Source organism: Astyanax mexicanus, chromosome 25 (genome assembly GCF_023375975.1).
Source record: "Astyanax mexicanus isolate ESR-SI-001 chromosome 25, AstMex3_surface, whole genome shotgun sequence".
Taxonomy (NCBI): Eukaryota; Metazoa; Chordata; class Actinopteri; order Characiformes; family Acestrorhamphidae; genus Astyanax; species Astyanax mexicanus.
In genome coordinates, this window is record NC_064432.1 from 18530807 (window position 1) to 18543995 (window position 13189).

General features: G+C 36.0%; 1 protein-coding gene across 3 annotated transcripts in view; it reads left to right on the plus strand.

Moving 5' to 3' along the window:
- pld5 (phospholipase D family, member 5) overlaps window positions 1-13189 on the plus strand; it is a 72477-nt gene that overhangs the window by 55000 nt on the left and 4288 nt on the right. For all 3 annotated transcript variants that reach the window (XM_049472610.1, XM_022681932.2, XM_007230167.4), the window contains 7 exons: window positions 2412-2589; window positions 5782-5899; window positions 7483-7610; window positions 9037-9234; window positions 11387-11523; window positions 11787-11955; window positions 13039-13129. In XM_049472610.1, coding sequence (XP_049328567.1) covers window positions 2412-2589; window positions 5782-5899; window positions 7483-7610; window positions 9037-9234; window positions 11387-11523; window positions 11787-11955; window positions 13039-13129 — 1019 coding nt within the window. The remainder of the gene's footprint in view (window positions 1-2411; window positions 2590-5781; window positions 5900-7482; window positions 7611-9036; window positions 9235-11386; window positions 11524-11786; window positions 11956-13038; window positions 13130-13189) is intronic.

The following is a 13189-nucleotide window of genomic DNA, read 5'->3' on the forward strand; positions in this document are numbered from 1 at the left end:
TTGCTGTGAAATTTTAGTCAGTGTATTGCAACAGTATTGTGTGGATCTCCCTGAAGGCTGAAAGCACTCCATTTACTGCTGTACTGGGCAGTCTGGGGAATGAAGGTGCAGGCAGCTGTCAGTTAGGTGTCTGTTTCAATCAGATTCAGGGTTCAGTGCTTAAGTTCAGCAGTGAGTTTCATTGGCTAAAAGATTCTGCAATGAACAAACAAGCGGACAAGCACAATATTATTTAACTTCTTGTCTTATTCATTAAAATCATATCATAGATAATAGATTTTGAATTGTGCATTTTATAGTAACATATTAATGTATTTTGTACATCTTAACAACTTTAAGAGGAAAAATGATCAAAAATAATTTATATGTTTGTAGCTTTAGGGTGCTTTGTAGTTTGTTTATGTCAGAGTGACTGCCATTAGAAACATGTGCCAAAGTTAGAAAACCTAGAAAATTTGCTGGATTTTTGTGGAATGCTTTCTTCACGCTACCCATGAATTTCTGCCCTTGTAGCTACTGGCTCCCCCTATAATTCATAATATATTTAAACCTTTCAAGGAATTGGGAGTGTGACCTTTCCAGGAATTTCAGTGTGTATAAGGCAAGGCCACAATCCTAAGCTGAACACCTGTGATCTCTGATCCCTCAAACGCAACTGTATTAAGAACCTTCATTCAACAACAACTGATAGAACCAAATGGACAATTTTATTAAACTTACATTCACAAATACCACCTAAAATTGTAAGCATCTGTGGTGGACCTCACTCAATATTTCTTTGAGTTTTTGGAAGAAATGGACTCTCTGGACCAAAGATAAAACAGATCATTAACAATGTTTTAAGTAACTAGTCCAAAGCTCAGTATCGATCATTATATGAAGTCGTGTCAGTACACTTCTATAATGCAGTATTAATGCAGAAAAATACATTTAAATCTTAGTGTATGCTTGTATTATCATTTTTTTATTTTACATAAATGTACTGTAACAAAATAATATTACTAGACCTGAGTAGGATTAGAATGCAGGTATGTCTGCCTAGGTATCCTGATGTAGCATGCTGTAGTTCCCGCACATTCTCCAACAAAGGATCTTATTGCAATGCTGCTAACCTGATTGTGTGGGTTTAAATGTCACTGGTAAGGGAAAAGTATTGATTCAGAGCTTTTTTGTGGGGGAGTGTGTAACTAAATACTGAAAAATGTCCTTGTGATTTGGTTTTAAAAAGGGTCTTTAGGGGTCTTATGTTACCACTGTCACCTCAACACGTACATACCCTGAAACAGTATATTGGCCTGGTCTCTCAGTCAGATCGCAAAATGGGTTCCTTCCTCATACACTGGTAATTGTATTCATTGCATTTTTGAGGAACTAATTGGTTGATATAACAAAATCTGTTCAACAAATTAGATTTGGACTCCATTCAACAATCCATTTGATGGAACATGAGCACAAATCAGCTAATGTTAGCACTTGTTTCATTTCTCTCTCGTCATCTCTATCTGTGACTGTTTCAGCTCTGCCAGTCTAAACCCTCATTCCTAAGGGGAGGATTTGCTGGACCATTTCACCACAGAAAATATTTTGTCTGTGTCAAAAAGTCTACACCATACCCATGTGTCTGCAGTATGAAGGTCAATGCGATGGTCTGCACTGACGGCTCTGGCTGCTATAAATCAGCAGGGTCTAATTTAGAAAGGTCACCCTGAAAAATGTCAAATGTTATATATATCAAAACTAGAGAGGTCCAGTTGTTTGCTCCCTTATATGTTTCAAGTACTTTAAAGTTACAAAGTGCAGATCCAAATCAGAAAATATATATTTTAATTGGATTGTGTAGAAAGTAAATGTAAGAAACACTGCAATTTTTTATTTAGTGTTCCAACTTTCTCTCATTTGGGTAATTAAACTGATTTACATGTAAAATATTCTCAGATAAAGCCTAAATATATATATATTTCCACTTAATTACTTTGTTCAAAGAATATGATAGTTATTCAATGTATTACTGACCTGTGTTTGTCTGTTCAAAGTAGAATTTAGAATTTTTCGACAGAAGAGACAGACATTTTCTTTGTTTATTTGTTAAAATAAGCTAAATGGTCTGACAATAGCAGTTAGTAGATCTTTTAGTAGATAAACTAAAGACTAAAAAAACCCTGAAGCTGCTCTATACACTGTGTTAATATTACTGGACATAGGACATTATCCATATATGATACTATGTGTTCCTATTTGGATACCTTATTAGGGAAAACTCCTAAAGTTGGCTAGAACAGATAGACCAGATCCCTTAAGTCTAATGTTATTAGCCTTCAAAAAATAACAGACCATTCACATACAAACAAAATCGATACTGAATGATATCTAACACTGTGACACTGTTCTCTCTGTTTCTTTTGCAAATACAGGGCAGTGCTTGTGCAGAATATTCCAGATCGCATCTTCATTTCACATGAGGACACAATGCCGCTGACCACAGGGTTGGAAAGTCTTCTGAACCGGGCGCGGAAATCGGTGGAGATTGTGTCACCTTTGTGGGCTCTGAATTCTACCGATCACTGGTCTCACTACACCTACGGCAGACAGGTAACTATGCATTTCTGTTTTTCGATGGACTGTGGGTTTAATTCATGCAATATACCTTTATGCTTGGAAGGGTTCAGAATTAGTTAAAAGAACGCCCAGTCTCAAGATTCATCTGTCTAAAGTTCATTGTTCCTAAAATCCTGGTCTTTGTTAAAATGAAACATTTGGTTAAAGGTAGAATACCCAAAACTTTACATGTTTTTTTTTGTGTTTTCATTACACTCCCTACTTTTTTCACCATATAATAAATTGCATAACCTAAATATAGTTTTAAATAAAATCTGATTACAAAACTACAATTCATAAATATTTGTTGAACACTTCCTTACATTTACTTCAGCAGCGCTATTTTAGTCATACCTTTATATGAGTAGTGCTTTTTTAATAATTAATAATACTAGCAGTGTAATTTTAATAATAAATGTACTTTAGTAGGGCTATTCAGATCACATTTACATTTACACAGAGAAAAAAAAGGCAAAGTTAGCTTAACTTATGTTGCTTTCCTAGTTCTATACAGCGTATAACTTTCTGCTGAAAACTAAGAGTTTGTGAAGAGGTAGCAAATGTGAGTAAAAGGCTCACCCCCTTCACCTCACAAAAAAACACTAGCAGAAACTCTGCAAGAATATAAATGGTTTTCCCCTTCACTCATCTTTACTGTGTCTTTTTCTGGTTGCCAAATATTTATATGTTGGCAACCTTAGACACCTGTAAAAGTTGTGAGGTGTTGTCGTGTGAAGTTAAACACTGACCAGTGTGCTCATGGCAAGGCAACATGAATTACATGAAACATGCTCGAACAAAGCTTCAAGACAAAAATGCTACAAAAAAATCCTTATAATGAGAATATACAAAATTAATCTGAAAAAAGGAGGAGGTCAAAATAGATTGCACATGAGACTTTTTTGCTGACCTAGCTCATAATCCTTCCTTAAACCAAAGGCTCAAACTCAGAATTCTTGCAAACCTTGCAATAGGGAGGGATTTTTCCATATTTTGCACCAGCTCCACACTCTGCTGAAACTCTCTGCCGAATGGAGATACGTTTTCCCTAATGGCTCCCTCTGTAGCTCTTCAGCAGGATTGAAAATTGCTCTGTGGGCTGCTGGTGGTTGCACAGATCTAATAGCCCCAGTAAAGTACGGCTCTGGTTATGGAACTGAATTGGACTAAATGAAAGCCATGAAAAACCAGAACATTCGTTAGATTAGTTTGTACTGTTTTGGTCTCATAGTCAAAAAAAGAGTTCCAAAGATATTTGCACCCAGAAGAAATGTAATGCTATTTGGAAGATAATTACACATGGATTCACTGGTCATCTCCGAGTATCCACCAGGTTTCATTACTTTCAGCTGATTCCTTCTGCGTGCAGCAACTGTTCTTTTGAGTGTAGCAAATCATTTCTTACTGGTCAGCCTGTGGTTATCCCTTGCTTTATTATTATTATTATTATTATTATTATTATTATTATTATTATTATTATTATTATTATTATTATTATTATTATTATGACTTGATTTAGAAACTAGACAACTTAATAAGAGGAAAAAAATTATTATGTGTAAAACGTAATCCACAGAGGTTTTAGTAACTTGTTGTGACAAACTCTAATAAAACAAGACATTTACTTAATTATGTCCCAGACACACAGAGCAATTGCCCACATTTGTGCTTCTATTACATTTGGAGTACAAAGCATTCAAATTAGCTCCCATTCAGTCAACAGTTTTACTGTGCCATTAAGAAGCACAGACAGATGGCAGCCTGCATGCTGAATTAAAAAGCTTAATTGCTTCATGATAAATACTGTCCCAAAATCATTCATGTGTAGTTTGAGTAAATTCCAGTCTTTTTCAGAAAGACTTCACATTTTTTATTTTTTTCTTAAATCCCTAAGATCTGAAAGAAGTGTTCAAGTGCTTTTTTGACAGCATATTTTTCAGATTAAGTAATGGGAACAATATATACACATTTATTACTGCTCATCTGAGCTGGACTGTGGAAATCTGGAAGATTCCAGGCTTGCAAAGCTGCCCAAGAACATGAAATCTCTGACAAGTTTAATCTGCAGTGTGATAAGGATCTTACTTATTGGCGCAAATTTGAGAACTCCACATAACTAAAAGTGTATCCAAGCTCTAGATATTGCATGCTTAATTATCCACAGAATACACCAAACACATGAACAAAAATAAGAATATTTTAGTAATTTGTTAATTTTGCAGTATATTAACTTATATATTCGTTACAGGTTCGCACTGTACTGTTTCTTTTGCTATTTCTTTTTCTATTTGCTGTGTTGTTAAATTAAGACCAGGAAGTGCATGACATCTAATATAATACATTTACAATAACAGTTGCTGTCATCTGATGTATCTGGTCACACTTTTTCACCCTGTAAAAATTGTACAGAGTTTGCAAGATAGCATGTGTAGCAAAACATACTAACTAAATTCCAAATAGAGCACTGGCAACGAGCCTCGTCCACCATCAGTATTGCATATTTAGCAAGTGTGCTAGGGACTCGTCCACATCACTACCGCAGGATTTAGGACACTGACTAAACATGGGCCTCGTCTCATGGAGTTACTCCCAGATTTCCTGTTTGAGATTCATATTCACTGAATTTCAACGGTTACAACAACCTCTAAATATGCTCCCCTATTAAAAGTCCAACCTTAAAAGGAACACACACTTTCGCAGAGTCTTTTTCCCCTTTTCATTTCCTAAAGTATAATTTTGCTGCATATTCTGAGTGAAATGGAACACTAACTCTTCATAAATTGATGATAAGGGGAGCCCTTTGCAGCGTACGTATTAAGCACTTAGCCAGTCCAGCTCTGTTCAGTTATGTATTATTGATCAGTAATCAACATGTACATAGACCAGATCATCTAAGATCTAGATCTCACACCAACAAAGAATTACCTTGTACTTGTTACTGATCCTACCTTAATCCGCCCCATCTGATCCAGCTAATTACTAGCGTCTTCAGTAGTCATCGACTAAATTGGCTCAATGGGATTTGTAAGATTTGGGTTGGAGATAAAACATCCAAGAAGGCTGGTGGTAACTCCACCTGCTGTCTTCATCCACTGGGGCTACTGTGATAATAAGAAAAACAGTTGTATTGTTGTATTTGTCTGCTATTTATAGCTCCTTTTTATGACTTTTTTATGTTGCCTGCAGGGTCAGCACTTACTCAAGGAGCTGATGGATTTAAAGTCTAAGAATGTTCATCTGAGGGTGGTCTACGGGTTGCAAAACAACACCATAGCACCAGAGCTCAAGCTTCTTTCTAAATATGGTCAGTGAAATTCATTCTTTATCCATTCATTGAATGAATCCTCACACTTCTTAAAAGAAACATTTTGACCAGAATAAGGATCAAAACAAGTTTGACAAGAGAAGGCTGGGTCAGATCATCTCCAAAACATCAGGCAGATCCTTTATGCCATGGTCATTTACTATGAAAAGTGGTCCAGAAAAGACAGAAAAGTATGCATAATATGTACAAAACATCTTATTGCTAATGTACCACTTTTTTAGTTTTGAGTCATTTATGTACAAGATTTAATAATATCTTATTGTGCCAAATTCTAATTTTCCACTCTTTTTACTACCTTATTTTGTCATAAAACTGCTTATCAGTCAGTTGTCCAATTACTTTTGAGCCTATGAAAAAAGTCAATTACTTAACTCAAAACTCTTCAGATTGTGTCTTTAAAGTCACACAGCAATTACATATTGATTGCTTAAATTTAAAAGCAAGACGACAAACCCTTTGCAACTATGAGAGCTTCAGCTCCTCTTGGAAGGCTTTCTACAAGGTTTAGGAATGTGTTCATGGGAATCTTTGATCATTATTCCACTGGGGCCTAGTCAACTCTGCAAAAACAACCCCACACCATAATCACCCCTCCACCAAACATTTTACCTGGCACAATGCAGTCAGACAAGTGCAGTTCTTTTGGCAACTGCCAAACCCAGACTTGTGTATTACACTCTAAAAAACAGAGGTACGATATGAGTACTTTTTTGTACTCGAAGGTACATTCTTTATAATTGTACCCTCAAAGGTACAATATTGGTCTTTACAGGGTCAGATTTGTTCCCTCTGAAGTACAAAGTCATTTCTAACAGCAATAAGTACAGATTTGTACCATTTAACCAGCCAAAAGGTACATTCAGAATTCTGCATCACTGTACTAATGAACAGTATATATTTAAATTGCACATTTTTTATTTGAAAGCCAGACAATTTTGTATCATCAAGTTTTTGAGCCATTTTTAGTTGATGACAATGTTTATAATCTTTATAATCTATACTGGCACAAAAACCATGGGTACAAAAAAGGACTTTCACTGAAAGGTACTTTTTTGAACCTTAATGTAAGGTACAGCCCCAGCGACAAGCTTTGTACTCTTTTAAGTACAAATCTGTACTTATATTTCTTAGAGTGTAGATTGCCAGATGAAGAAGAGTGATTTATGAGAATCAGAAAACTTTGATTCCACTATAGTCTGGTGGTGTTGTGATTTACACCACTGCATCCAAAGATTTGCAGTGCACTTGCAGCTAATCGGTCATGGAACCACATTTTGTTAAGCTCTCTACGTATTTTCTTGAGTTCTTGAGCTAATCTGAAGGCAGCATGAAGTTTGAAGGTCTGTAGCAATAGATGGCAACCTCAGTGACCTCAGTCTGTCATTTTACACGAGGTACCACTTTGCGGCTGGGGAAATTTCACAACTGGACTTTTATCCAGGGACTGCTTATTTTGTGCGTTTCCATTCATAAGTATCTCAAATATTCTTAAAGTGCCATTTGATGATAAGTTTGGAATAAATGCTTCTTATCTCTCATAAATCTGTGCCTTGCAATTTCAGGTGCAGAAGTGCACGATGTGAACATGACCGCCCTCACCACAGGCGAGCTCCATTCCTCCTTCTGGGTGGTGGACCGGAAACACATGTACATTGGCAGTGCTGACATGGACTGGAGATCACTGTCTACGGTAATGAGGAGCTCCAGATTTTTGGGAGTTTTGACTTAGTGTTTGTTCAGGCACCATAACCTTATCTTTGCCCAGAAGACAGTTATCATATATTACACAATACAAGATCTAAAAGCTGTCAGTAGCCTTCATAAATGTGTGCTTCTGAGAGAAAACAGCAGTTGTAACACACAGGCCAGGCCCTATCTCTTATTAGAATGCACAGAGAGTGAGGATATGGTAATGAAGCCCTATGTGAATGTGGACTGTTGGAGGTCTAGCCTTTTAGAATAGTTTGTAATTGAAAATGCCTTAAGTGCACCAGGCCTGGGCCCGCTGCCAGAAGACCGCCGACGAGGTGGGTAAGCCTGAAGAGGGGGACATGAAGGGAAAGCATAAGAGTTCCTGACACCCTCTGATCACTTAAGCTCCAGTTATAGTTCTGTAGTTTGGGGAATCCTCCTGCCCTCCCTTTCTGATTCTCAGAGCAAAGAATGATACAATAAAGCTTATATACAGCATCACTGCAGAAAATATTTAGTAGAGTCTTAGCAAGCGAAAGCATATTAAATGTAGTCTAAATAAATATTATTTGAGAATGTTCTACTCTCTTTTTGAAAGAAATGATAGTGAAAAAAAATAGTGGAAGTGTCAATAGCAGTGCTATTCTGAAGGAAGATAAGGGTTGACAGGAACAATAAATCATTAAAATTTAGACTCTACTGAGATACACATGAGTAAAGCAATATGTTAGACATATTGGCATGGAGTTGTAAAAATGGTGTCCTGTAATAATCCATTGCGTGCAGCTTGAATATTCTCTCACATTTTCTAACAATAATAGGTCTGGTGATGTGACTGGCAGTAACACAGTATCTGTATCTTCAGGTTTTTGAGAAGGCAGCTGTATGTGGACAAGCATTGTCCTCTTTTAATAACACACTTGAGTGTGCATTCAGAAATTGTAAGGCAACTGTTTGCAGAACTTTATCAATGTAATGTTTGCCTGTCAAATTCCCTATAATGAAGACCAAAGAGTAGACCAAAGCGTCACTCCATTTTTAGACCCTATAATAAAGACCAAAGAGTAGACCAAAGCGTCACTCCATAAGAGTCTAGCACAACAACCCACCAAGTTTCATTCATTTCAGTTGATTTATTATTTATGTTTGTGTTTTTTAGGTAAGATTTTTAGTAGACCCAAAAATTAGGTCTTTGCTTAACATAATCTTATAAAATTCCTAACAGATTTTTAGACTTGCCTTTCAATAATTTTCACTGGCTTCTGTGCCACATTTGTTAGCTGTATCTTCTTAAATTTTATTATAAATTAACGGTCTACATAATTATACAATATTAAGAAGAAACACATTAAAGAAATAAAAAGAATTGTCCTTTAAGTGCATGAATCATTCCTAACTTCTTTAAACCTCTTAATTTCTGACAGAGGAAGGAGCTGGGAGTCATCATTTATGATTGTAGCTGTTTGGTGCTGGACCTTCACAGGATATTCAGCCTCTACAAACAGCTGCAGTACAGGGATTTCGTGCCAGCTATATGGTCCAAGAGGCTGGCTGCACTTTACAACAAAGAAAAGGCACTGAGCTTTCAACTGAATGGCACCAACACCACAGCCTTTTTCTCGGTAAGCGCAAGTGTGTGACGTACTGTAGACCAATTACGGAAATAATTAATTGATATTAGTCCTTAGAGCCAGGATTGCAAGTGACCTTGTTGACCTTACAGCTCTTTTAAAAGTCTATATTTTTTCTTTTATTTGATGGTCAGTACAGGATGGGATGCTGGTGAGTCTTCAGGCCCTCAGGCAGCACTGAATTAAAAACAGACATGATTCTGTACTGGAAATCACTGCATGAGCTCAGGAATACTTTAAGAAACAGTTCATGGTGCAATCCGCAATTTTACAAAGTTAAACTGTAACATGCAAAGATGAAGCCATATGTCAGATTAATTCAAATGTGAAATGAGCTTTGGCCCAGAGGAGACTGTGGCGTTTCTGCACAATCATTCTTGCATGATCACAGGTTAAATATGTGATCATGAAGATTTTACTCTGAAATGAACTCTGAGCCCAAAACTGTGCATATTTCGATTATTTTTTGAAGCAAATTAAATCTTGCATTTTGCTGCACTGGATTTTCTTTGAATCCAATGGCTATCTCCAAAATAGTCAATGTAAAACAAGTGATTTTGGAGCATTCCTATTGGACCATTTATCATTGGAATATAACACAATGTAAAAAAAGAAGTGTTTTTTTCACATTTTTTCACATTTGCTCAAAAATGTAAAAAAAAAAAAATGGAACAAAAATTTAGGTACAAAATATTTGCATGACAGTGAAATTATCCTGGATAACTTCCTAACTTGCTTAATATCTAGATTTAAAATGTACCTATAAGCACTATTATAATCCACAAAACGTGTACAGTCCAGCTTTTCTGACCTGCTGACACATGTGATGTGTTTCAGAATAGTTCCATGTTTTATATGAATTGATATTAAATGTAATTAATCTGTATTCTGATTGCTGTGTTTACATGCTCTTGGGAATGATGAGAAAAGTCCAGTTTTCACGAGTCAATAGTCAATCAGATTTCCAGGCAATAATATTAACTTTAAACTTCCTGCACTGATAGTCTGCCCATTGTTAAAGTTAGAGTTAAAGTGGGTGTGTTAATGGAGGAAAAGCACTAAAATGTGCTGGACAGTGGGCCTCTCGGACCAGGGTTAAGAGACACTGCTATAATACACACACAGAGAGATAACACACATGTACACAGCCACAAGGCAGCCTTGTCTCAAACAGGAAGTCTGCTTTGCTGGACCTTACTCTAAGTGGACCTCATTCATCTAGGATCGATGACTTCTTCAGAGATTAGAAGATAGTGTTCAGAGAGATATGACTGTTATGAAGAGCTTGAAGAGGCTGAGAGTTAAAATCAATCAAAATTCTTGTCACATTCATAGTTGCTCTCCTCGTGATGGAGTTCTCTTCAGAGATATGTTTGGATACTGAACACTTCTCCATTCTCTTTTCCTGGAAAGAATAACTAATGTGTGACTGTCAAGGTCGGAGGATGTATTGCCACATGCAGCCACTTGCTGACATATTCAGTCTAAAGCACTTTGTATCTTTGCTTAAGCCATGTGTTCTATAACATACCTGCTCTGTAAAAAAAGTAAAAAGTAAAAACAAAATCCTGATATACTTGTTTTAGACTGCATATAGATGACACTTTTAACAGAAATAAAAAATAAATAAAAGCATTATTAACCCTGCTGAAAATCTAGCTTGAGTCTATTTCTCACATTCTCTGAGTTCTTTGCCATGAGGTGCCACGTTGACTATCCAGTGGCCAGTTTAAGAGAATTATACCCCATTTTACACCAGATATTTAGACGTTAATAAATGTGTTATTTTCAGAAGACAGTAAAACTAGACTGCTATACAAGCTGAACACTGATATAATATAATATAATAAAATATTTGCAGAAATGTTGTTGGATAGTGTATAGTATTACAAAAGTCAATAAACCCTTGAAGTGTACAATCTTATGTTTTGTTTTATTATTCTAATTTGTGTTTAATGTAAAATAAGTGAAATGTTTCCTTTGTATTTTTATTGTATCTTGGTTTTGAAAATAACAGTAACTTTTTGGCAAAAAGTAACTCCTCCCGCCAGAAATATTTTTTTACCCTTGTTTTTAACAATGTGTATTTTTTGTAAAACAATCTTAAATGCAATATTATTAATAACTTAGTTTGTTTTCTTAGAGTTCTCCAGATAAATTCTCCCCCAAAGATCGGAACCGAGATCTTCAGGCCATTATACATGTCATTCAGGAGGCAAGAGAGTTCATCTATATATCCATAACCGACTATCTTCCCCTCATCATTCAAAATTCACACAAGTGAGTATATTCACACCGTGTGTCCTGTAAAATATTGTGTTTTTCACACACATGGCAGGTAATATTATAATTCATGCTCAAGATTCCTATACATATGAAAGTGTGTTAGAGTAACAAATTTAATCTACACTGTCTCACATATATGTATAGTAAAATAACAAATACATTAGTACAATTATTATATGTACTCAGGTAGGCTTACTGACTGTTTTCTAGCGCTCATATTTTTGTGGTATTCAGACTGTTTGCTCTGTATGCTTCAGCAAATACTGGTCACGCATCGACGAGATGCTCCGCGAGGCCTTGATCCTGAAGCACATTGAAATTCGTATGCTGATAAGCTGCAGGCAGCAGACGCATCCTCTCACTTCCAATTTCATGTGGTCTCTGAAAAGCCTGTGCATGGAAATGTCCAACTGCTCTATGGAGGTGGTGAGTAGACATATTGTGGACATTGTTGGCTTTATTTCTTACTATCTTTGTCTGTTTTTCTGCCCAGAACTGTGGAATTAGTTAGTACTTCCTACCATATTCTTCAACACTGAGGAGAGCTAGGAATAGTGTGCCACCTATTGGACAGAACATGTTAGTGTCAGTTTAATCTACTATTTTGTGTTCACTTTATTAGAAGAATCTGCATTGAGCATCCTCCAGCTGACCACTGTATGACCATTATATACACTGATGAGCTGTAACATTAAAACCAATTTTTTAATATTGTGTAAACTGTGGAAACCACTGTGTGTTTATACTTTGTTTGAATAAATATATATGTATTTTTTTTTTACATAGAATTGCATATTTCCAAATATTATTATTGGTGAGTTTGGTGCGGCAGGTGAACATTTGTAGCCATATATATTCAAACATCTATTTGCAAACTAGGTGTATGCCCCCTACTCACTCTGACACTTATTCAAGTCAGTGTAGTGGTCACTCCCATGCTACCTTAGGTAAACTTGTAGATCACATGTTATCCTCGACTGCCTTACCTCTGTGTTCCAGGCTGTAAGAGCAAGATGCCAACTTTGACTGTTCACTTGCTGCCTAATAAATTGACACCTTCTCTTGACAGATGTCATTGTTACCAGATTGTCAATATCATACACTATAGCTGTCAGTGTCTTTAATGTTATGGCTTTTGAAAAGCAAAGGATTTTCCTGTTGCTATGTTCACACCTTGAAAATAATATAGTTAAATAATTAAATGAAAAAAATATATATATTTTCTGCAGAACAGTGATCAAATACACCCTGAGGCATTTTGTGTTAATTTATGTAGCTATATTAAATAGCAGCTTCAAAAAATGTATCTTCATTTCTTTAAATAAAGTTTATTAAATAAAATTGAGAAACTAGGACCTAATAATGATTGATCTCCATTAACTGCACAAACTAATGTGATTAGTGAGTGCCTTATTTTGTCCTAGTTTAAAAAACATGATCATCAACATAATCAATGAGTTAATTACCCAGAATGTCACAATTTCTTGCATGTTTTTAATAATTGTGCAGAAGTTCTTTATCCCTTGGCTCCTGCAAGATGGGTCTCTTATCGGCACCAATCATCACAGATACATGGTGACGGACAAATCTGTGTACATAGGTGAGCTCTATCACTTTATTCAATGACTGAATTTGTATTGATCATGATTGGCTACCAAAA